We start from the raw sequence: 25519 nt of genomic DNA, 5'->3' as shown, positions 1-25519 counted from the left end.
CACATAATGAGCAGGTCTTTTTAGGACCTGTCTGAGTAGCAATATACTAGTATTATGCAATGGATGTATGTTGGAGTGAAAGACTATATTTTGATTGTGGTAAAAAATATGCTTAGCTGCAAACATGATTCATGATGTTTGACTCGACAGAGCGAAAGGATCAATCACTTGATTCATGTTGAAAAGTCACTTGCTGTCCCAAACAGCAAGCCAGCCAGGCAAGTACCAAAATAGTACTTCCTCCATCCCAAAATTCTTGTCTTAGATTTGTCTAGATATGAATGTATCTAGTCACGTTTTAGTATTTTGATACATCCATTTCTAAACCAACCTAAGACAAGAATTTTGGGACGGAGGGAGTACTACCTTCCATGCTTGATCTACACGGTTTTATATTAGTTTACAGGGGGAGTATCTTCCATGCTTGAGAAATGAGAATGTGAGCTTTGAACAGAGGGAGTATTCCTCCATGCCTGTTTACCAAATAGTACCTCTGAACGCAGCACACAATGCTCAAGTGGTAGTATATGTATGTAGACTTAGACAGCAGAACAAGCATTGAAGTACTCTCTCCGTCCCAAAATATGTGTCGTGGCTGCTTTAGTTCAAAAAATTTCAGTTCCAACTTCCATAAGCGCCTAATCGGATCTCACCAGCAGTGTAGGTAGCTGTTACGCTGAATATCTCCCTCCCTACTTGTGCCCGTTGCGTTGGAACCTCAAGAGTGAGCAGGAGCAGGTGTTTGCGACAGACAGTTGCAGGTTGATTCAAACTGAGACACGAAACAAACACAATTCCTGGTTTCATTTTCAACCCCCCAACACCAATACATTCATTCATCGTTCCTTAGAAGATGCCCCGGTACGATGTCGCACCATCAATCAAGGAAAGATTGCCAGGAGATGGAGATATCCCAGTACAAGACATTGGTGTTGGTCGCGTCAAGCTGGGCAGCAGAATCCTCCTCTAGTTTGTTTGTTTGGTCGTTTGTGTGTTTGTCTGTTTACCAGCCCGCTAAATAAAGACAAAGTACTAGATCTATTGATAGATAGGATTACAATAACCAGTGCGATCTAGTCTATATCATTAGTTAAGCTACTCTTAATTTCATCTCCATTCCATGCACCAACTCGGCTTCTTGGTCAGCAACCACACATCCTGTGTATATGGATAAAAATAGAGTGAGTACATACATTTCAGGGCTTGTGATCAGATAGATACAGAAATGTTTAGTACAGTATGTTGTATGATATTCATGGTCTTCTACTTACAGCGAGCTCAGGGCATGTGAAGTGCCACATACAGGATGTGCCAGATACGAGGCGACCACTCTTCGATCTGACGTAGGAGTCCATCCGTATTGCCTCCAAGCAATTCCTGCAACAAAACAACATTCAGCTGAATTTCTAATATCCAATCTCTTGTCACTCAAGCTCCTCCTCCAACTTAGGATGACTCCGTTCACCATTTGGATTCTAGAATTAACACTATAAACACTACTCTACTTCAGCTGAAATGAAGGCAGTTTAAATCACGCACCTTAATATGTTTTGGCAGCGGGTTGAAGTGCTTGTAGCTGTTCCTCAGCAGCCTCACGTAGTCATTTGCATATTCCTTGTTGTACATCGCGTATTTCCTTCCATGAAAAAGTAAATCCGACAGCAACCGTGGAGTAGTTGCTCCATCTGCTTCCACAGGCCACTTCAGTTCTGATGAATTGATCCTACGAGACACTTGCTGGGAGTACGAGTAAGTTTCCGCGAGAAATAGGCCTTTTTTCATGTTATCCTACTCCACCGGGTGGTCCTCCAAGAGAGCTTGTGTGTTTCTTGTCCGAATCCTAATACATGAAATGAAGTCTGCACTGCCCGAGCTTGGATCGACATCATGCCTGAGAAACCACTTTTTAACAATCCCCCTTACATTTTTCCAAGCCTGCTCCTCGGCTATAGTGCTCAAGTTTTCAACTACGATAAACCAAAAAAATCAAGAAGCAAAAATTATGAATTTTACTAGTACATGTATCATCGTAGAATACCAAAAGAAAAAGAACATACTAAAACGGCACTTGAACAAACACCACACCCACATGATTTTCCTTTTCTTCTTTTGCATCGTAACAAAACCTCACAATCGTCGAGATAGTTTGGGTGCTATGCGCATTACTCGTTTTTGTGCAAATATCTGCATTATGTTGTGTGCAAACAAACTGGGAGTTATTATTTTTATCTGTTCATCCTTGTCTTTTTCTGCATAGGACAACATTTATCTGTACAAACCCAATGCAAGTGCATATAGTACTTGCACATGGCAAATGCACATCTGCATTTATTTGGATATACTCCAATAATCTTTACCCCCCTCCCTCTCTTTTCCACTACAAGAAATGTGCAGGAACTGTAAAAAAAGAAATATAGATTGTGGCAATGCTACAAAATGTAATGTACTCGTACACGGTTTGGTGCTAAAACATGTAAATGCCCAAAGCTAAGTTACAGAGCCTGCTGCAAGCCAGGCTACCATCAAAATGACCATATGTGTCCTAACAAAAAGACCAAAATGCACATGTTTTGAATAGCTAGCACAATATTCATCGTTTAGGTTGAACCAATTTAATTATTTTGCGTAGCACAAAATATTAAGGCATACATCTTATAGTTGTTCTTAACAACCATGCTTGTTTCAAACATAAATTCATGACCTTTTATAACAAGGTGCACATGATTAAATTGTTTCATCATATATCTGTTCAAAAACTGAAAACCAACTTTTTATGTCAATTTTAATGTGTAGTGAAATCAGTGCCAAACATCCACGCATATAAAGTTTTCCTGTTTTAAGAAGACACCTACCATTAAGTATCAACACCTGTAGCTTAGGTATATCACGAGAAAGCCGCTTGATATACAAGTCTTCCATTGAAAGATCCGTGGGACACTTTTTCTGGGCAATTATGCTTTGCACAAGACCTACAAGTTGGCTACATAGGGCAACAACAAGAAATTTAACAACTGTGTAGAAAACGGAAGGCATATATAGCAGAGTTTAAGGCAAAACTCACCTGAGCATATTTCTTACGATAGGGCGCATATCGCCTTCATCGAACAGTTCTATGCTTTTCTTGGTATCCAGCCATTTGTCCAATGAGCCATCCACTGCAGAAACGTCCACACACTCTGAATGGAAGTAATTTTCCACTTGCATAGCTGCTGGATGTTGCAAAGCACTGACAAAATGGTAGTTCATAGCCCAATCCTTTGAATTTTTGACCCCCCTCTTGACAAATCTTGTTAATTTCAATGTACCAACTTGGTAATTGCACTTCTGGAACTCCATTTTCGTGCCATCAAAATCAAGGACCTCATCATTATCACAGGGTTGTAGTTTAACGTTGCCTTTGATTGTCCCCAGAAAACGATAGCAATCCCTAATGGCTTGACCTGTTGGAAACAAAGTGAATTGTCAATTAGGAACTCAATTATGGAAGACTATTGCAAGTCTGCAACAAACAAACAAACAACACTTAGATCTTGGGGCATCAGTATTACTAGCTCTTGAGTTTACTCCATTCTTCATTTTATATGTAAATACATACATAACATACATATACAACCACGCTAGTTTGTTGACCCAGTAGATGCTGATGCTGGAAAACCATAGGTACATATGATTTCATACATACCTATGGTTTTCTGTATGTACTAGTACAAACAGGGGACTCTGCTCATGACTACCAGAGGGACATGAAGTAGCTGATATTTCCAGCATCAGAAGGCAGGATTGGCTCATCCTGATGGCAGCAATGGCGATGCTTGCCGGTCGATGTCCCTCTAACACCTCTCCCCCTCACCCTCGCTAATCCTGCTGTTGGGCATGGGCCTTTGCCTAGATCAAGGCCCTTTGCTGCTCTGTAGACGGCCGACTTGACATGATGCTCGGTCCAAACGTCACTTAACTCAGCACGCGGTGGCGATGAGAGAGACCGGCTGGCGGCGAGCAGTTGCTGATGTCCGGGGTCGTAAAGGCGTCAGCTTTAAAGTAAGAAAGTTGCCGTCGGTTCCCCACCTCATGAGACTGGCGGCGAGCGATTGCTAATGTTCGGGGTCATAAAGACCAAAACCTTAGGTAATCGGCCACCAATGGCCGGCGCCGCAGCATCGGAAAAGAGACAATGCCGTGAAGGGCACCAGTCGGCCATCGGCTGGCCGGCCGGTTCACCACCACATGTCGACCGTGCGCTCCCTCGTGGCGTCGACCTCACCCCTTGTCCCCTGCCCTGCATCTCTCTGCCATCGCTCGACTATGGCACGCTGTTGGTGGCCGGTCGCGGCGGGTGATGGACGGCGCGGCAGCGCGATGCAAATACTGGAAAAAGTTGGTACATGTGCTTTACCTGTTACGGGATCTGGCTCCAGGGGTTCCAGAGGGTCAGGGGCGTCGGCCATCCTTGGAGCTGCGGATGCGCTCGGCCGGAGAAGAAAGAGGAGGAGGGGGAGGGGGGAATACTCCGGCGATACCAAAGGACAAAGTGAGCCCCGAACCAGTAAGTATAGGCTTGCCTCTTAACTTTCTCTATGGCAGACAGACCCACAGTCCCGTTTTGGGCAAGATAAGTACGGAGTATTTTGGTTATTGACCGGTCTACAACGCCTCGTTCAAATTTCAAACTGTTTTGCAAAGTGTTAAATCAAATGCCGCAACATGTTCTTTCTTCTTAATTTTTATAATCATTATGTTTCCTTATCTATTAGGGCATCTCCAACTCCAACTCGTAAATTTTCTACCATATCCCTGTGCAGACATGGATGCGGGAGACTGCCACCCAACCCACGAGCGGAGCCAGGCAGACACCAAGCCCCGATCCACCTTAAAAAATGCATGGATTTGGGCCTCATATTCTTAATAATTTCTACAATCAAGAATGAAGATGGGCTTCAGGACCCGGGGTTTGGGTCCTGTTTTCGCCCCTGATCTAACCCGACATGTATATGTCTACAAGTAAATTTAAATTTAAATGTACTCCGATCCACGCAACGCACCGGATCACACTAGTACCGGATTGCATGCCTGATCACAACCAAAAGAACATGCCAGAATTCAAAAAACATCAGTCCGACAGTCTGTGCATTTCTGCCCTATCGGATCGGTAATCCCAACTGTCTGCTCCCCGATTAAGGAGGTGCCTACGCAACCATCTAGGTAGCCTCCGTCGCGTCCTCATAGTCCGCCGCTGCCAACTCAACTTTCTGCCGTTGCAACGTCTGGTAGCAGATGGATTGCACACACATTTTTTGCGTCGGCATCCAAAGAGTCGACATTGAAGGTCAACATCTTGGTGTCCTCCGCATTGGCGGCGATTTTTTACTCTCTTTTTCCTCGAACACAACCTTCTTCTCTTGATCATGGTCCTCCTCTCTTTAAGGTTGAGCTTCTTGTTCGTCGCCTCCATCAAAAAATTTATGCTCTCCGCCTTCTCCTCCTCCTCGATGTCCGAGTGCCTCACGCATGCCTCCTCCTTCACCAAGATGTCCTCGAACCTCTACATCAGCCTGGCCGCCACACCTTCTCGCTTCGCCCTCTCCACGCGCAACAATAGTTGCATATCTACCGATCGTGCACAACTGGTTGTCCACCAACTGTGTGCAACTCTTGCATGCCTGCACACCGATGCACAATCACAATTGTATATCCACTGAGAACGCATTTGGTTGCCTCGACTGAATAGTATCTGCATTTCATGCACATCTCAAGCCAGTCTGGTTTAACAAAAGCAGGCAATAAACCAACATCTGCATGTTGTTTGGTTGCCTGCATTGCGTCAAAGGCCACTTTAGACTGGCTGTTTGGTTGCTCGCATTTGTGCTTAAAGGGTGAGCGGATGCAAACCACACCTGTTTGGTTGCATACACGTTTGTGTTCTGCTCACCACACTCAAATGTGATGGTCTTCCCACCACATTATGCATAAAAACAGGTATAACACTAAAGTAGGAGGTAAACAGCAGCTAATAGCAGATAAACAAGCAACTAAATAGTCATACTGCTAAACAAGATTAGGTTTAAAGATAGTAGGAGCATCCCATGCCCCCTGCGTGAACACGAGGTGCCGAACCCTAGAAAAAATATGAACAAGTTCCCAGCAAGTTCTCCCATCACCGCAAACTAACTACAAGTTCATCCTAACATGTTCAGAGGGCGAAAGAAAGGTCACCGATGTAGATGTGCCTGCTGTAACACACCTTGCACCCGATGAAGCTGTCGTGGTTGTATATTTGAACCTTGAGTCCGAGGCCGAAAATTCGCAGCATGATGAGGTCACTGGGGACGATCCTATGGTGATGGCAGAAGTACTGCCGGCCCGGCCAAGCACCATTTGACCGTCGAAGTTCTGGACCTAAACCCAGAACTCGCACCACTTGTTTGCCGAGAGCCTGCCCACACGCGGGAGCCTGACCGTTAGCCATTCCTTCATCACCTCCACGAACATGGGAGGGATGACGAGCATGGCAGGATCCTCTTCGTCTCTGATTTGCATGTAGAATCGAAGGTGCTCTCAGGACCCCTCCTCATGGCCAGTCCTAGGAGCTCGTCCCCTTGAATGTGACATGCTCATGAAGGCGACCCTACCATAGAGGTTCACCCTCTTTAGCCAGCATTTCGTGGGGATGAAGTCCAAGATGGCCTCGACGCCGGCGATGACACGGGCTCCTCCTCTGGCCATGTCCCACTCCATCTTCATCACTTTGTCAGGTAATATGACATCGATTAGTAACAGGGCATTGACATGCTACATTTGTACTACTACTACCTAAAGTAGCAAACGGATTAGTCCTACCGACCTTGAAAACCATGCACGTAACAAAATCATGCAACATAGCATGCCCATTCTAGCACCAATCTAGCTAGCATGCACATGAACACTAAGCATTACTAGGGAAAAACTTATAGGTAAAATGTTACTAATAGCGCTAGTTATGGGCTAAACGCTACTGCTAAGTACCATTAGCGCGCAGAAAAAAAGGCCCTACTAGTACTAATTAGAAGTAGCACTTGGTAGGCATGAACACACTACTTCTAAGTGGGCCAAAGGGTGCACGAGGATCAACATAAGTTAGTAGTGCTCCAATAAAAACATGGGCTACAACTACTAGTGTATGTGTAGCGCGTTTCCTTGAAAGGGCGCTACATATATGTTTCTACTGGTAAGCTAGTGGGTCTCCCTTATCAGCAGCGCTTGTCTACGAGAAGTGCTACTGCTAGTTACACTAGCAGTAATGCGTTTCTTGAAAAGGGATCCACTACTAATTTCCTATGGTTACACTGGTGGGCCTTAGTTAATAGCAGCGCATGGTAGGAAATGACGCTATTGCTAGTGTATCTAGTAGTAGAGCGTTTCTCAAGCAGCACTCGCTCTACTACTATGATCGCCAGCCACAAAATATCTGTCACCTTCTCCCCACTTCTCTTCTTTTCCCTTTCGTCTTCCCCACCTCCTCTTCTTCTTCCTTCAATGCTCCCCTCCCCCCTCTCTCTTCTTTTCTTCTCCATCACCTCCATTAATGATCTTTCACCCCGCTCTCATCTCTTTCTTTGACCTTCACCAGCACCTTTATATATTAATGACCTAACCTCCCTTGTCTTTAATATTTTAGCCATCCACTAGTTAGTTTTTTCTCTCTCTCTCCCTAGTTAGAGCTATATATCTAGTTACCGATCTACTAGCTAATTAAGAAAGAGAATTAAACATATATCTTCGTACCGGGCTTGATCTCTCTTGACATAGGTGCGGAAAAAGAAGGGATAACGTGCAAGAATGGAAATATGCGTATGTGTTTGTGTGCGTGTGATAGGACGGAGCTATGTGATTGTGTGTGTGGCATGTGTGAGTTGTCTATATTGTGTATTTGTTGAAATGTGCGTGACATGAGTTGCCTATGTTATGCCGGAATGTCGATTCAATTCCGTTTCGGCGAATTTAGGGCAAACTCGACATGTCCTATGTTTAGGGAAGGTCATGCCAATTTTTTGTATGATTTTGTTGCATGCATGCGTATCGCGCAGGCAATCATGAAAGTCAATGGAAGGAAGGTGGAAAGATACTGACAATCCGCGGTGGAAGACATGTATGAAAACAAATGGAAGGAGGTTTTATGTCCATGTCGTAGATGCGAAGATAGAGTATGGCTCGACCCCTTTAAGGCTGGCAAATTCAAGACGCAAATGCTCATGCATGGTTTCATGGATGGCCATACTCGATGGATAAGTGAAGATGATGATGATGACATGACGTCCACACCCGCATAGCCCTACTACTTCAGGACAACATTCCTTTCAACAAGCTTGGATGCGTCCTCCCGGATATGGACGGATGAGCCGAGTGCACTGTTTAAATTAACGATGACACCGTGTCTATTTAGTTGTTCCTTTCTCTACATCCAAAGTTGGAATTTATCTGTACGACGTAACTATTAAATGTAAACGCTACTGCACTCTAGATAGTTAGTTTTGGTACGATGAATTTCGTTAACTATGTTTATGTTGCTTCTATTTGCTAACTCTTCCTGTCTGCAGGCCGACATCATATATTATGTGGCATATTATCTTTGAATTCACTTGATGATCTATGCATCTCTGACAGGCATATAGATCATCGATGGCGAGGTGGTATGCCGTGTACATAGGGAGGGTTTCGGGAGTGTACGAGGAGTGAGTAGAGTGTCAGGTCCAAGTGTATCACTTCCCGGGCGGCAACCAGAAAGGGTTTGATAGCAGAAGCAAGGTGTAAGCTAGTTACTTGAGGTGGACACTAGCACGCCAGAGAAATCAGAACCGACGCTTCATGAACCACGACATAATCCCTCTTTTGCTCATCATGATCGTCCTTCTCTTGTATGCGATCGGATCATAGCTAGGTTACATAGATGATGAAACATGAGTGTGACCATGGGTAGTTACATGTATTCGAGACTTGTATTCACCATCGCCGGTTGCACCTGCCAGATCATATCTGATCGTCCTTCTCTCTCTATCATGGGCCCATTAGCAAATCTCGTTGGTAAGCTGGCCCAGCCAAATAGGGCCACGCCACTCACACACGCGATGGCTCGCCCAAATCCATAAACCCTCACCATCGCCGCCGTCGGCCATGGCTGAGCAGCTGCAGCCACCGTTCAATAGCGCCGAACTAGGGACGACAGTCGACCTGCATGAGAGGGAGTGATGCACGCAGGTGATGCTAGCGTACATCTACAACAACCTTCCCAACTGCCCCCTCTACGACGACACGTGGTTCACCGCCCTCGCCGCCTCCCGTGGTGCCGACCGCCTTAGTCGCCTCCCGCGTGACCTCCTGGGCAACGTCCTCGCCCGCCTCCCGTGGTGCCGACCGCCTTAGTCGCCTCCCGCGTGACCTCCTGGGCAACGTCCTCGCCCGCCTCGGAGTGATTTAATTGATAATTTTATGCAATCTGAAAAATGTGATTATGAAGCTGGTAGTGCGAGGCTGAATCTCAACTTTTGGAAACTGGTCAAGCCTTGAAAACGTCAAGTCGTGCATCAAGGTGTTGTCTTACAAAGAATTCCGAGGGGAGCTCGGGGAGGTTGCCCTCCTCAAGTTCTTCTTTCGGAGCGTGAGGGTGCTGAGAATTGCGTCCCTCTACATGGCTAACCCAAGCTCCACGTCATTCTCGATGGATTAGGCGACTCATAATGCGCATGAAGCTTATAACAAGATGGCCAGTAGTTCCCGTGGAATGGTGCTTCTCGGGAGCACATGCCCTGAAGGAAGCAAGCCCTGGAGCTTCAAGACAGGTACCGATTACTCCTTTGAGGAACCTTTATCAGAGGTGCATATTCGCAACAATGCTTAATATCTGTGGAGCAATGGAAGTTTTCAGGTGTGACCTTTTTCGATAAAGGGTGGATTTTATTATTTTTGGATGTGACCTATGAAGCATGTCTTGTATCTGCTTCTTCTGCTAACCTGTGTCCTGACTTTGGTGGTATTACTATCATATTTCATACTTTGCGTGAAATTCGTGGTCCGATGTTGATAGTTTGCTTGACGTGTAACCTGTATCTTCAGTTTCCAACAATATATGCTCCTTGCAACTTATGAGTGGAGCAAAAACATGTTTCAACCGCCTTCTGTGCATCAGGTTCTTCTTCTTCTGATTGTCATGCAGATCAATTATCAACAAGGCATTCCAATTATATTTAGGCATGCATTAATATGATCAAATATATACCTTTGCACTGCAGGGCTAAATATCTTTGATCAATATGGCTTAATACACCAGGAGGTACCATTTCATTTCAGGCCTTCTGCCTGCATATCTCATTGAGCTTGTCAATCTTATTAGGTTATAGTAGTTCTTCTAAATATGTTGTTACTTATGGCACTCTTATTACTTTTATCATTCGGTTAGATTTTTTTATCTATGGTTTCACATTGCATTGCTTCTTGACTCGGCAAAGAAGAAGTGGACCGATGTGATGTGTAACTTTTTGGCCTTAAGGACCCATTACTTTATGTATGAATCCTTTGATGTGATGTGTAAATTTCACATTGCATTTTGCATGCATATACAACGTGCACTCTTATTTATGTGCATTTATGCTCTGCTAGCAGGACTAGACTGAATCAGATGATCATATTGCTCCTTCCTATCTCCAAGAAGTAGCTTACTGCTTGATCTTACAACAAATGTAACTTGATTTTACAACAAGTAGTTTTCAGCTACTGCTCAATCTTATTATACATATCGATTTACATGAAGGGACTGAAAACATTCATTGTAGGCTAAGAAACTTGGGAAGATCTCTCATTGAAAATTGTCTTGGTTCGGTAAGTACTTGGATGCAAAATCTGCAATATTCTTGTCTGCGCTCCCTCCTTCAGATATAGCCTCTTTTGGCCTTCTACCTTCTGCATCCAGATAGAAACATTCCTCTTGTACTTCTCCCCACCCATCATCTCTACACATCTTCCCTTTCACTAAGCCTTTCTTGTTCTCCACATTCATTGTTATCCAGGACTGATTGTTTGATACAAAGTACATGTGTTGATAGAGGAGTATTCTTCCTCTTTACTATACAATACAATCTCATCAAGAACTTGGATACGAAGTTAAAGCTTCTTGTATAGATCGCCTTTATAAGAATCTGGCTTTTGGTGATAGCTCAATTGACTGTATCTCATCATTCTGTTGATATATGGTCGCGGAGAGTTAGGATTTGTTTAGTTTTGTGGAAGCTAGCGAGTGAATACACTAAAAATAGCATGGTTGAGAAATACATCCTTTGTTCACTCATATAAGGTTTAGTAACACTCAACCGTTATCCAATGGCACATTCCTATAAATACCGAAGACACTATATAAAAACCATATATATGAAACTACCTTTAGAGTTTACTCTTAACATAGTCAAATAACTTACACATTTCAAAGCTTCATGTAATATGTATCAACATAATTCTTTATCAACTTCTCACGTACAATATAGCACACATGATATTAATTTACAAAGTATAAGAATGTATGCACATAAGATACATCATCGTACCCAATTTACGAACACATATGAACTATACATAGGATATAGGAACCTTAGTTATTTGAGAACTGTGCATTTGCATGACTATGTGGCATTTGAAAATCTTCCTATTTTGTGGGGTAAGAAGGTTCCATGGCAAGACCACACATGCCCTTCTTGTCTGCAATGTCTTTCTCCATTCTCAAATACCCATCTTCGCCCCAAGTTGCACCCCATGAATTCTTCATCAACCAATAGCTTGTGCCATCACTAGTCTTTCCATATCCAATGGCTGCAATTCCATGGTCCAAGTCAGTTCCACAGGACCCAGTCATGACCCCACCAGAGTAGAATTGGAACGTCATGTCACCCCCGTCCACAGCTACAGATACTGGTTGGTTTGCCACCGCCTTCATAAGGGCACCCTCGTTATTGGCAGGCACATCTTCAAAGCCGGTGATGGTGGCGGCACTGTTGGATCCAGCCTTGCACTTATCGTCAGCTGCTGTATATGGGTAGCTGGACTCCGTAGTAAGGCCCCCATTCTTGACAATGAATTTGAAGGCATCATCCATGAGTCCTCCCTCGCAGCCTTGGTCTTCACCATGAACATCACAGTCAACTAACTCTTGCTCCGACAGTGAGATCAACTTCCCGGTTTTCAGTTTTACAATGCCCTCAGTCGCGGCAACAGCAGAAAATGCCCAACAACAGCCTAGAAATAATTATGTTGTTATAGTGTTATCCCAGAAAATATTACCAAATATATGCAATGCATCACAATGTTTTTTGACTTACCGCACTGGCCTTGATCCTTGATAGGAGTGACGGCTCCCTTGGCCCTCCAGTCCATCGTTGTTGGAAGGGCATCAAAACTCAAGTTCTCATACCTGAATCCTGTAGAAAGAACTCGCATGGGGTTTGCTTTGAACCCCTTGTTTGTTTTGGTTGTCCTGAACTCATCATTGCTGATATCAGCGAACTGGTTGACGCCGAGCCAGAACTTGTGATTCTTGGAATTGAATGTCTCAATGAATTCGACGTTGGCTTTGAAAACCTCAAACCGACGAGCCTTCTCAATGGTGTCCTTGTACACGCGACCGTACTGAGCCATCCAGTCCTCATGCTTCGTCACCATCAACAAGTCATTGTTCAGCTCACGAGCTACAATGATAGTGCCATAGAGGCAGATGCAACCGAGGATGGCAAGAAGCGAAGCCTTGTGGATGGCCATCTTCAGTTAGGCACCGGACTACACTGATAGTTACTTTGGTCTGGTTTGCTGGATGGGACTTGGTGGTATATATAGTGCTAAAATGGGAGACGGAGAGATACGGTGCTTGTACGAAGTTGTTTGTGAATATGGGCTGTTGCATTGCCGTGGATTATGGTGGCCGGCCAGATAGTATAAAATGACACACACATTTGATTGGCCAGCCAGATTGTACAAAAATGATATGGCCGAACAAAGAAGTACGCTTGGTGTACATCTGATAGTGACCCCTTCTTGTTTATTTTAGGAGTGCACATCTGATAGTGATCCCTCCTTTGAGAGATTTATTATTGAAACAAAGAATAGCGTCTTCTTGGAAATAAATTTGCTGAGGAGGACCGTGGACGTGACGCCCAGTTTGTAAAAAAGAATCAACTAACTGCTCGCTACTATGGACCGGAATATTACGGCTGATAAAAAAACAACATGGTATAATGTGACATATTATTCAACACGGGTTGTCTAAGTTTCCCTTGAATTTATGTTCCTCACGAAACAGGTTGCAATTTGGTCATAGTCTAGCAGGAAAAATGGTACTCCTTCCGTACCGGTGCATTAGGCATGTTACAAAAATAGTGTATTCTCAAAACTCTTAGGCATCATACATTAACTTCCCTCCTACTAAAAAGTGGAAGTAATCGTCGATGCGTTTACCAACCGGAGAAGTTTACATATGCTCTCATTTTGCTATATTTCCCTATACCTCCCAATCCTACTTGTGTGACATATCGGTCGCAAGGTTTCTCGAACATGTGCAAAGATTGAATTATCTCTAATATCTTGCATAGAGGTGATCCACTGAATATTTTATAGGCTTACTTCATTTCAACCAAGTTGAATTCTGTGATATTCAATAGCACGCTTCACTCCATTGCCCCCTCTCCTCCTGCTTTATATATAAGCGAGAAGCCATATCTTGTAGTGATTATATTCACCAAACTACAGTACCTGAGCCCGTGATGATGACTTGAGCATGTGCCTTATCTCCTAAAAAATATAGATCATGCCTCCTTCCTCACTGGTATCTCTATTCTCTGTCGCTACTACTAATCTCTACTACTTATAAATGCGAGAGACTCAATTCTTCTAAAACTACCAAACTGAATGTAACCAGGAAAACCAGCACCCTATTGCGTCAGCGATCTGCTGTCTAATCAAAGGGCTCAAATTCAATGTTCTGTGTAACACACACACATCCCATGCCCTACTCTTCCTCGTCGGACGCTGTCGTGTGCACGTCGTTGGTTATGTGATATTGATGAAGGATCCCTTATGGGAGGAGCCGTCGATGTCCACCACGACATGGTTGTGGCGCCCGGGGTGACCATGCACCATACACTGCGCCGTAGAGTGCGACCCTACGTCCACCACGACGTCTTCCACCGTCTCCCGTGCCCGCTGCTTCGCACGTCAGGCACGCCATGGCATACTTGTGTTGGATGATACCCATGCGTTCACACCCACCCCGGTGTGCCAACGTAGCGATTGTGCATCTGCCAGCGTGTTGGGATACCACACGGACTGTATCACCCCCTGTGAGGCAGCGACGACACACCTCACGCCGGTTCCATGCAACATTTAGGCAGACGTAATGGATTCCAAGCGGAAGGAGTCCGACCGCTGCCATCAGGTTGCCTCCTCCTACGCGTGGGACGAGCTTCGGGTAGATGGATTTGAAGGTGTACGACTTGGATCCGATGCCCTCCATGCATGAGACAGCGGGAGATCGCCATGCGGGAGCTTGGGCGGAGGGGAGCGGACTCTGGGATGTGGAGTGGAGTGAAATGCTGCTGCGCTTTCGGCCCAAGTGCGGATGGGGTCCAGTTTATGTGGGGTCGGGTGGGCTAGAGTGGTCCGATTGTGATGTGGCGGGCGCGTCCGGGTGTCCCCGTATCTGCCCCAGATTTGGGTGGATATGGAAGTACGAGTGAGTCCGAGCGTTTGACCCGGAAATGACACGCTAGGTTGGGTGGCGTTTTTTGTCCGGGCATTGACCAGACAGCCCGTTCGGGTGTTTGGGGGCATGTATAGGGGTTCGGTTGTAGATGTTCTTACCTCCTTGCTAAAAATTACTAAAAATTAATAGATATGTGAACATGCCTCTTATTTACATCTGTAATATCAAATATTTATTTTATAGGCATATTTGGAAAAGCTAAAGATGAATAAATACGTAAAACTACACACACGTAAATGAGAAAAAAACATTGTAGGAGATAGGCAATAGGTCATTTCTGTTCGGTCGTTCATCATCGTCCGCCCAGGATGGATGTCGTCACCCTTGTTGCCACCAACTCTCGATGGAATACGAGTTGGAACACAAAACTATTGTTCTTTGATTTGCCAAGCTCAAGGAAGATGGTGGATTTGCATCAATGTGCTTTCGCTCGCAAAACTTGGTGGCTACAGGGCTTTAACAAAGAGATTTTGTTGGTAGCTAACCCGAGGATCGAGATGGACGCGCTAAAATGTTTTTATGCTCTTTTCATAGAAACTAGGAAATAAATGTTGCAACAATATGTTTCAGATGCACAAAAAAATGTGCACGTGGGTCTCTTTTTTGCACCATCAAACATTTTACAATTAATTGTTCAAGTCAGGTCTTGTTGTGTGGAGGACGAGCATTTTTCTCATGACCATCTCGACCGGCGGCTTCAACATTAGTTTTTCTAATAGTATCAACACGTTATTTGGGATGTGGTTACAGGGGGTTACTGTTCAAACTGCTAAACTTATTCGTGTGGGATCATATGCACTATCGTGGGCTCTATGGAATTGCAGAAATGACTTAGTGTTTAACAGACAACGCGATATCCACTTCTTGTAGGTTATTTTCAGGGCTACCACACTGATCAACACGTGGTCATTACTCACTTCTGTGAAAGCCAGGGAGCCTATGGTTACTGGGTGTGTCCGTTGAGAGATGGTAGCACAGAGTATCTTCAACCGGTTTGGATGACGACATATTAATAGGATAGGTGCTTAGTCATCTAGGTCTATTATCATCTCCGGTTTGGGCGCGACAGACGCCTTGTATCTTTTCATTCACTTTTTGCTAGACCTTTCACGTACTTTGCTGAGACTTGCTTTTGATTTTAATATATGGCTGCATGCATCGTTCGATGCAGAGGCCGGGGCTTTGCCTCCTTTTTGAAAAAAAAATCTCAACCGGCGGCTAGCACCATTCACTAGTTAATTGTGCTCTTAACCATCGCAGAGGGTGAGATGGCATTTGTTTTTTACGTTTGCCACACACTTGTCATGGTGATTGTGGTACTCTCTTTGGATGACCGTGGTGACATTGGGAAATCCATAGATGAGAACTATGAACTTCGAGGTGTGCTTTTGTAGTCCTACATAATTCTCGTCCTCTCTTGATCACAAAGGAATGATCTCCAAGTACGTCTCCATTTCATGTTTTAGTGGAAATATCATGTGATTAGATTATGTTAATGTTGTTGGAAGTTGCCACTAGTGAAAGTATGAAGCCTAGGCCTTATTTTCCACCACTGAACACCGTTTACTTTCAGTTTTGTTTCATGTTTTCTTGCTTTCATTTTTATTTCAGATTTATATTACCTTGTTTTACCATCCATATCACTTGTCTTTTAACATATCTTCGTCGAACTAGTGCACCTATACAACTGACAATTGTATTAGGTGTGTTGGGGACACAAGAGACTTCTTGTATCTTAATTGCAGGGTTGCTTGAGAGAGATCATCTTCAACCTCTACTTTCCCGAGTTCGATAAACCTTAGGTCATCCACTTGAGAGAAATTGGTGTTGTCCTACAACCCTCTGCGCTTGGAGGCCCAACATAATCTACAAGAATAGAAGCGTCCGTAGACATCAGGATGAAACCCTCTGATTTATATAGACACCAGGGGTCCCTGGTTACATACAACCGACCTTAGCCAGGGGTAATTGTGCCAATCTAGCCTACACAACTTGGATGACATGTGAGTCTTTGGAGCTTTCCTACTTGTTTACGATATCGTCATGTAGTCCGATCTTAAATAATGCGGCCCATTAGGTCGGCCCACGAACAACAGCCCGACCGCCCGAGGACCCCTTAATCCCGGATTCCCTCACTCACGAAGGCAGCTGCTCGTCCATCCCCACTATAAACCAAGGCCCGGGTACCTATAAAAAACAAATCTGTTTGTCTAAGGGTTATATAATTCAAGAACGGCTATAAATTGGAAAATGTTAATTCAAAATAAATCAAAGTTCCTCTTTCCTAAAAAACAGCTTTGCAATATCAAATTAATTACAGTTTTCATGAACATGACTCAACTTGCGAACAGATCACTTGTTCCTCTGTCATCAAGATGTCACTTGTTTGTGTACATTATAATTATTATTTGACTCTTTAGTGTCATCTTCTATAATCTGTAAATGATGTATCAGTAATGAAACAATTCGAGGTTGTGCTGCTGTTGTAACTAGTAGATGTTTCTGGGTAGTGAACTAAACTAAATTGTTGCATTTCACTTCTTAGACTTATCTCACTTGTTATTGAATTTCCAACTAGTAAATTTGCATGCTAGCCTCATCAAAGATACATGAATTGTTTGTAAAACGTAGTGTTACTGTACTTATGTTGTAATTTAGTACATCAGATGATATGTAAAATAGCTCTTGTGACATCAAGGTTCAAAGAGAGATGCAGTTTAAGTTGTCTGGTGAGCACACGCACACACAACAACCCATAGAAAACCTGTAGTGGTGCATTTTAATCAATCTATTCAGATGCCATTTTCTTTTCTACTTTTCTACTAAGATCGTTGCTGTCGAAAGGAAAAGTTGAACACACAACCATGAGTACGTGTCCTAAAAATCAGAATACAACAATTATAAGTCATGAGGAGAAAAATCCATCAATGTGTACACGAAAACTGTTGTCTCCGTTCCATGATTAAGCAAATCAGAAACTCTCTCCAACCCCCAATCAACCAAAGACCGAGGATGATTTGCATTCGTTCAACTTACTGTTTACAATGCACAACCATATTAGACTACAAGCTCCAGACCAGATCTTGTTATCATGTAAACAACTCACATCTGCATAGCCCCAAGCAAGCATATTAGCAAGAACTCCGTCCAAGCAAGCACACCCATGATCAGACCGACGACTAAAACCCTAGACAAAGGGTAGGGGGGATGAGGTGGAACCAGTCCTTACGGGCGAAAATTCCAGGCTGCCGGAAGGATTTGGACGTCCGAGGCATCAGGGGCTGAGGCGGCGTGTACGGCGGAGGGAATGACGTGGATGGCAGGTGGCAAGAGCCAAGAAGCCCCGGGACCCGAGGCAGGACCCACAGATGGTCTGGCTCGGTTTGGACGGGAGTCGACGAAGACGGCGAGCCGCCGACGAACTTCTGGCCAAAGGGCGGAGGGCGGAGGAGGCTACGCCGTCATAGTCGAGGAGAAATTTCGCGCGGGAAGGGGAGGTTCTCCTCACACGCGAGTATTAGGAGGGTTCGGGTTGTAATTTTTGGGATGAAGGGTTCGGGATGGACCGGTCCAATACGGGGATACCGAATGGGCCAGGGAATTTTCGGAATTTCTATACCGGGTGGTAAAATACTCGTTGAAACACGCAAATACTGAACGAGGCCTCAATGTGCAGCAAATTAACGTTGGCCTGCCACCGAGTGCCCCAAACAAACAAGAGCCCGCACGCTCTGCTTCCCCCTTCCATCTCTCGACAAGTGTCTACCCAGGGTTTCACCGCCGTCTCCTCCCACCGCCGCCGCCGCCTCCCGCGGCCGTATCCTTCCTTGGATCGACATGCAGGGCGACGATGGAACAAACAAGGCGTGGACAGGGGAGAAGAGGCGCCGCAAGCACCTGCCCCCATCTCCTGCCACTGCCCACGACCACGCGGCAGACATGGAGGATGCCATCCAAGGGCACCAAGGTTCGATTTCTCATGCGACAGACATGGAGCTGCTGCTCAGAACAGATTCGGCAGAAGGAGAAATATACGGGCCGGACGTCCTTATCAGCGAGGAAGGCCATGGAGACATGGAGGACACCATCCAAGGGGGTCAAGATCTGATTCCTCATGCGACAGATATGGAGGGCACCATCCAAGGGGGGCAAGATCAGATTTCTCATGTGACAGACATGGAGGACACCTTCCAAGCGGGCCAAGATTATGATCTTCTGCTGAACACAGAGCCGGCACAAGAAGAAAGCGAGCAGCGTTTCGGGCTGCACTTCCTTATCAGCGAGGAAGACCGTGCCAAGTATTCTCAACTTTTTCTTGCCAATATTCAGACGAAGGACGATTATCCTACTGACCTGCCACTTTATATGACATGGGAGGAACACCACAAGATAGAAGCGCGCCTTGCACGCTATCGCATCGCTCATTACAAGGTACCTACATGCCCTATCAATCAGTCACCGTGCATCTTAAACTTTATACCTGTGTGCCATAGTAGCTGATTCAGTCTTCTGGTTTGGTTTGCGTGGGTGATTTTATCTCGTGTTTTTATCATCTGTGTGTAGGTTGTAAATCCAGAGCGCGCACGTGAACTCAAGGAACTAGAAGAATACACTGATGAGGAACTTCTCCGCGAGTCATACTTTGAGGCATTAGAGAATGATGAAAATTTTGAGTGGTACATCCATCGTGATGACATCCAGAACATTGAATTGAATGACTACCAACGGATTGTTCCTCGCAATTTTGTAAGTGTACTATTTATATCTACATTTGGTCATCCGATTGACTAGTTTCGTTATCATAACCATGGGTGTTCAGAAACCATTTCGAAACACACCGTGAAATCCGGCAATCAGTGAGGTAGTTCATTTTGCTTCAGTGGCTCCAACAACAGCTGCAACATTAGTATAGAATATTGAGCCATGGGTTTATGGTATGAGTTAAAACTGTTTTCGACAGCTTATTCTTAATAGAGGATGATGATGATGATGATGATGATTGAGCCCTTGCTTTGTGGCTACTGATGGATGCTTAGTACTTGTGGTGTTGGATTCGAAAAGGTGGCCAGTTTTTTGTGTTTATTCAAACTTTGGGCAAGCCTTCCTGCTGATTTTAATGAGTGATCCCTTAAAATCGGTCGGTTCTTAGCCGTTTCATATGTAACCTTAACTCGGGACGAAATGCTAGGAAGGGTATCCCACTTAGTTCTTGAACCTCCTTGATTGCCTTAGTTTTAAAGCTGAGGTTTAGCATTAGAAGATAAAAATATCATGATTTCTGTGACTGCGGGGAGCAGTCCCAGGTTCAAAGCTATGTTACCTTATATGTTTTGACAAACATTACTATTTTCAAATTTCTTATCTCTTTGATTTTGTGCCGTTAAATTTGGCTGCTGAAGTTAGTTGACGTTTGAATTGCATCTGAATTATATCACGACCGTGTCTCAGTGGATTAACTTGTTAAAGGTCATTTAGTTATACATTACTATTTTTTAGCAAGCTAGACTATACTAGAAGGAAATAATGTGGATCTTTAGTCAGTTACTTCTATAGACAGTATGTCATCTCACTACACTATAGCCATTAAGTATCTGCACTTTTGTGCCTTTTCAGACGTGTCATCTGATTCTTGTCCCTTTCTTTTTCGTAGCTGCCTGGTACGAGTGGAAGCCTGTACGGCTATCACGATGAGTACCGCTCGCGTTATCATACATATAAAATTGATGATGCTTATGTCAAGTACTATGCAGAAATTTCAAAGAAAATCAAGGTATGCATTATGTGATCAAGCTGTTGAATGAAAAATACTACGAGTGGCTGGAATGTTTTTAAAGTGATAGATTTCTTCTTGTAACAGTGGATTGCAGATTATTTGCATCTGGATCGCAGGACTAAGGATGTAAGTATGCCCCACAGAAAATTACAAAATTAGTCATATACATACACATGATCATTAACTTCTTGTCACTTCAGTGGATAAAATGGGATACTAGAGCATGGAGGCAAGCATTGAGGATTGCAACCGGCATTCCTCATATGACTGAAGATTTAGCTGGTTATGCTTATGATGTAGGATATGTTGTCTTCTGCTAATTGAGGTGGTGTTATTTGCTGGTGGTACTCACAATCTGGTCCATTTGATTCAGGAGTACATTACGGAGCTGAAAATGGATGCGTCCCTCAAGGACATAGATCTCCTCTATTTTCAGATTTGGAGGCTTGTCTATAAAGGAAATGTTAGCATCCTACTACATCAAAACGTTTGTGCAATAGAGCACGGCTGACATGCTTTTGTGATTTTGCGTGTTTCTTACGGTTTCACAAATATTTCAGAGAACTTACAAAGATGCTGTGAGGGATGTATATGAGTCTGACAATTTCCATGTGCACAAACCAATACTACGTGCTGAACTCAATAGGGGCGCATGCCATATCTTTGTAACAATGCAACAAACTGTATAGCCACTAACTGTGATTTTATGTTGTGAAAATGGAATGTGTAACATATAGCCAAATGTTTAATTTCATCTGTTTTCCTTTGTAGATTTACTCTATTGTCCTGGAGGGTGGCATTAAGCGGACTGTAAGTAGGATATTGTACATGTATGTTGACATGGTGATACATACCTAACTGCAATAGGTTGTTGACATTGATAAGACCTTTGTGTAGGATGAAGAGGAAAAGGCTCGGGCTGTGTTTAATGAGTTATCTTTCACTAGGGTATTGTCTCAATGAATCCTCTATGATTTTGTTTTATTTTCGTTTTGAAAAAAATTCTCTATGAATTTATATGTGGTCATGATTGTTGTTGTTATATAATTGGATCCCTTGTTTCAGCATAAATCAATGAACATGGCTGACTATGCTAAGAAGAAGGTGGAGATAGCAGATCAGTTGAAGTTGGACAAAAAGGTATGCTAATAAATGTATTTATTGTTAAAGTAAGGTTAATTCTCTCCCGAGATAAAAAAACCCAGTAACTTATGTGCGTGCCACTTTGCAGGGTGGATTTGTTCCCTTTAGACCCTACGATTGAGCAAGGAAAAAACTAGATTTGTCCCTTTTGGCCTGAAATGAGCCGTTGTTTTCTCATATAACAGCAAGACGGAAGTATTACGAAGATTGTATTACATACATAACTAGCCCAGCTCAGCAGTCTGACATTGTGGATGAAGATTGGCTCATGTTTTTAAATTAGTGGACATCCCCTGTTGTAATGTTATTCACTAGTACGTATGCGTGATGCTTGGTTTGTTTTCTGTACTTGCCATCAATAATAGTAAGATAGTGGTCACATAATGAGCAGGTCTTTTTAGGACCTGTCTGAGTAGCAATATACTAGTATTATGCAATGGATGTATGTTGGAGTGAAAGACTATATTTTGATTGTGGTAAAAAATATGCTTAGCTGCAAACATGATTCATGATGTTTGACTCGACAGAGCGAAAGGATCAATCACTTGATTCATGTTGAAAAGTCACTTGCTGTCCCAAACAGCAAGCCAGCCAGGCAAGTACCAAAATAGTACTTCCTCCATCCCAAAATTCTTATCTTAGATTTGTCTAGATATGAATGTATCTAGTCACGTTTTAGTATTTTGATACATCCATTTCTAAACAAACCTAAGACAAGAATTTTGGGACGGAGGGAGTACTACCTTCCATGCTTGATCTACACGGTTTTATATTAGTTTAAAGGGGGAGTATCTTCCATGCTTGAGAAATGAGAATGTGAGCTTTGAACAGAGGGAGTATTCCTCCATGCCTGTTTACCAAATAGTACCTCTGAACGCAGCACACAATGCTCAAGTGGTAGTATATGTATGTAGACTTAGACAGCAGAACAAGCATTGAAGTACTCTCTCCGTCCCAAAATATGTGTCGTGGCTGCTTTAGTTCAAAAAAATTCAGTTCCAACTTCCATAAGCGCCTAATCGGATCTCAGCAGCAGTGTAGGTAGCTGTTACGCTGAATATCTCCTCCCTACTTGTGCCCGTTGCGTTGGAACCTCAAGAGTGAGCAGGAGCAGGTGTTTGCGACAGACAGTTGCAGGTTGATTCAAACTGAGACACGAAACAAACACAATTCCTGGTTTCATTTTCAACCCCCCAACACCAATACATTCATTCATCGTTCCTTAGAAGATGCCCCGGTACGATGTCGCACCATCAATCAAGGAAAGATTGCCAGGAGATGGAGATATCCCAGTAAAATACATTGGTGTTGGTCGCGTCTAGCTGGGCAGCAGAATCCTCCTCTAGTTTGTTTGTTTGGTCGTTTGTGTGTTTGTCTGTTTACCAGCCCGCGAAATAAAGACAAAGTACTAGATCTATTGATAGATAGATAGATAGGATTACAATAACCTGTGCGATCTAGTCTATATAATTAGTTAAGCTACTCTTAATTTCATCTCCATTCCATGCACCAACTCGGCTTCTTGGTCAGCAACCACACATCCTGTGTATATGGATAAAAACAGAGTGAGTACATACATTTCAGGGCTTGTGATCAGATAGATACAGAAATGTTTAGTACAGTATGTTGTATGATATTCATGGTCTTCTACTTACAGCGAGCTCAGGGCATGTGAAGTGCCACATACAGGATGTGCCAGATACGAGGCGACCACTCTTCGATCTCACGTAGGAGTCCATCCGTATTGCCTCCAAGCAATTCCTGCAACAAAACAACATTCAACTGAATTTCTAATATCCAATCTCTTGTCACTCAAGCTCCTCCTCCAACTTAGGATGACTCCGTTCACCATTTGGATTCTACAATTAACACTATAAACACTACTCTACTTTAGCTGAAATTAAGGCAGTTTAAATCACACACCTTAATATGTTTTGGCAGCGGGTTGAAGTGCTTGTAGCTGTTCCTCAGCAGCCTCACGTAGTCATTTGCATATTCCTTGTTGTACATCGCGTATTTCCTTCCATGAAAAAGTAAATCCGATAGCAACCGTGGAGTAGTTGCTCCATCTGCTTCCACAGGCCACTTCAGTTCTGATGAATTGATCCTACGAGACACTTGCTGGGAGCACGAGTAAGTTTCCGCGAGAAATAGGCCCTTTTTCATGTTATCCTACTCCACCGGGTGGTCCTCCAAGAGAGCTTGTGTGTTTCTTATCCGAATCCTAATACATGAGATGAAGTCTGCACTGCCCGAGCTTGGATCGACATCATGCCTGAGAAACCACTCTTTAACAATCCCCCTTACATTTTTCCAAGCCTCCTCCTCGGCTATAGTGCTCAAGTTTTCAACTACGATAAACCAAAAAAATCAAGAAGCAAAAATTATGAATTTTACTAGTACATGTATCATCGTAGAATACCAAAAGAAAAAGAACATACTAAAACGGCACTTGAACAAACACCACACCCACATGATTTTCCTTTTCTTCTTTTGCATCGTAACAAAACCTCACAATCGTCGAGATAGTTTGGGTGCTATGCGCATTACTCGTTTTTGTGCAAATATCTGCATTATGTTGTGTGCAAACAAACTGGGAGTTATTATTTTTATCTGTTCATCCTTGTCTTTTTCTGCATAGGACAACATTTATCTGTACAAACCCAATGCAAGTGCATATAGTACTTGCACATGGCAAATGCACATCTGCATTTATTTGGATATACTCCAATAATCTTTACCCCCCCTCCCTCTCTTTTCCACTACAAGAAATGTGCAGGAACTGTAAAAAAAGAAATATGGATTGTGGCAATGCTACAAAATGTAATGTACTCGTACACGGTTTGGTGCTAAAACATGTAAATGCCCAAAGCTAAGTTACAGAGCCTGCTGCAAGCCAGGCTACCATCAAAATGACCATATGTGTCCTAACAAAAAGACCAAAATGCACATGTTTTGAATAGCTAGCACAATATTCATCGTTTAGGTTGAACCAATATAATTATTTTGCGTAGCACAAAATATTAAGGCATACATCTTATAGTTGTTCTTAACAACCATGCTTGTTTCAAACATAAATTCATGACCTTTTATAACAAGGTGCACATGATTAAATTGTTTCATCATATATATCTGTTCAAAAACTGAAAACCAACTTTTTATGTCAATTTTAATGTGTAGTGAAATCAGTGCCAAACATCCACGCATATAAAGTTTTCCTGTTTTAAGAAGACACCTGCCATTAAGTATCAACACCTGTAGCTTAGGTATATCACCAGAAAGCCGCTTGATATACAAGTCTTCCATTGAAAGATCCGTGGGACACTTTTTCTGGGCAATTATGCTTTGCACAAGACCTACAAGTTGGCTACATAGGGCAACAACAAGAAATTTAACAACTGTGTAGAAAACGGAAGGCATATATAGCAGAGTTTAAGGCAAAACTCACCTGAGCATATTTCTTAGGATAGGGCGCATATCGCCTACATCGAACAGTTCTATGCTTTTCTTGGTATCCAGCCATTTGTACAATGAGCTATCCACTGCAGAAACGACCACACACTCTGAATGGAAGTAGTTTTCCACTTGCATAGCTGCTGGATGTTGCAAAGCACTGACAAAATGGTAGTTCATAGCCCAATCCTTTGAATTTCTGACCCCCCTCTTGACAAATCTTGTTAATTTCAATGTACCAACTTGGTAATTGCACTTCTGGAACTCCATTTTCGTGCCATCAAAATCAAGGACCTCATCATTATCACAGGGTTGTAGTGTAACGTTGCCTTTGATTGTCCCCAGAAAACGGTAGCAATCCCTAATGGCTTGAACTGTTGGAAACA

At 43.4% G+C, this 25519-nt stretch overlaps 2 protein-coding genes across 2 annotated transcripts; one reads left to right on the top strand and one right to left on the bottom strand.

Annotated features, from left to right (window-relative positions):
• Nucleotides 1-11662: 11662 nt before the first annotated feature.
• Nucleotides 11663-12768, bottom strand: LOC123429231 (senescence-specific cysteine protease SAG39-like). Its single transcript, XM_045113289.1, has 2 exons — nt 12333-12768; nt 11663-12249 (listed from the first exon to the last, which is right to left on the bottom strand). The coding sequence occupies exons 1-2, from the start codon at nt 12766-12768 to the stop codon at nt 11663-11665; spliced, it is 1023 nt and encodes a 340-aa protein (XP_044969224.1).
• Nucleotides 12769-18601: 5833 nt separating this feature from the next.
• On the top strand, nt 18602-22057 carry LOC123429230. Its single transcript, XM_045113287.1, has 11 exons — nt 18602-19195; nt 19328-19510; nt 20415-20534; nt 20622-20663; nt 20738-20833; nt 20911-21000; nt 21098-21220; nt 21309-21347; nt 21435-21485; nt 21603-21677; nt 21769-22057. The coding sequence occupies exons 1-11, from the start codon at nt 18602-18604 to the stop codon at nt 21799-21801; spliced, it is 1446 nt and encodes a 481-aa protein (XP_044969222.1). The 3' UTR covers nt 21802-22057.
• The last annotated feature ends 3462 nt before the right edge of the window (nt 22058-25519 follow it).

This window comes from Hordeum vulgare, chromosome 2H, assembly GCF_904849725.1.
Source record: "Hordeum vulgare subsp. vulgare chromosome 2H, MorexV3_pseudomolecules_assembly, whole genome shotgun sequence".
Classification (NCBI taxonomy): Eukaryota; Viridiplantae; Streptophyta; class Magnoliopsida; order Poales; family Poaceae; genus Hordeum; species Hordeum vulgare.
The sequence above is the reverse complement of the archived record's forward strand: the minus strand, read 5'-3'. Positions and strand labels throughout refer to the sequence as shown.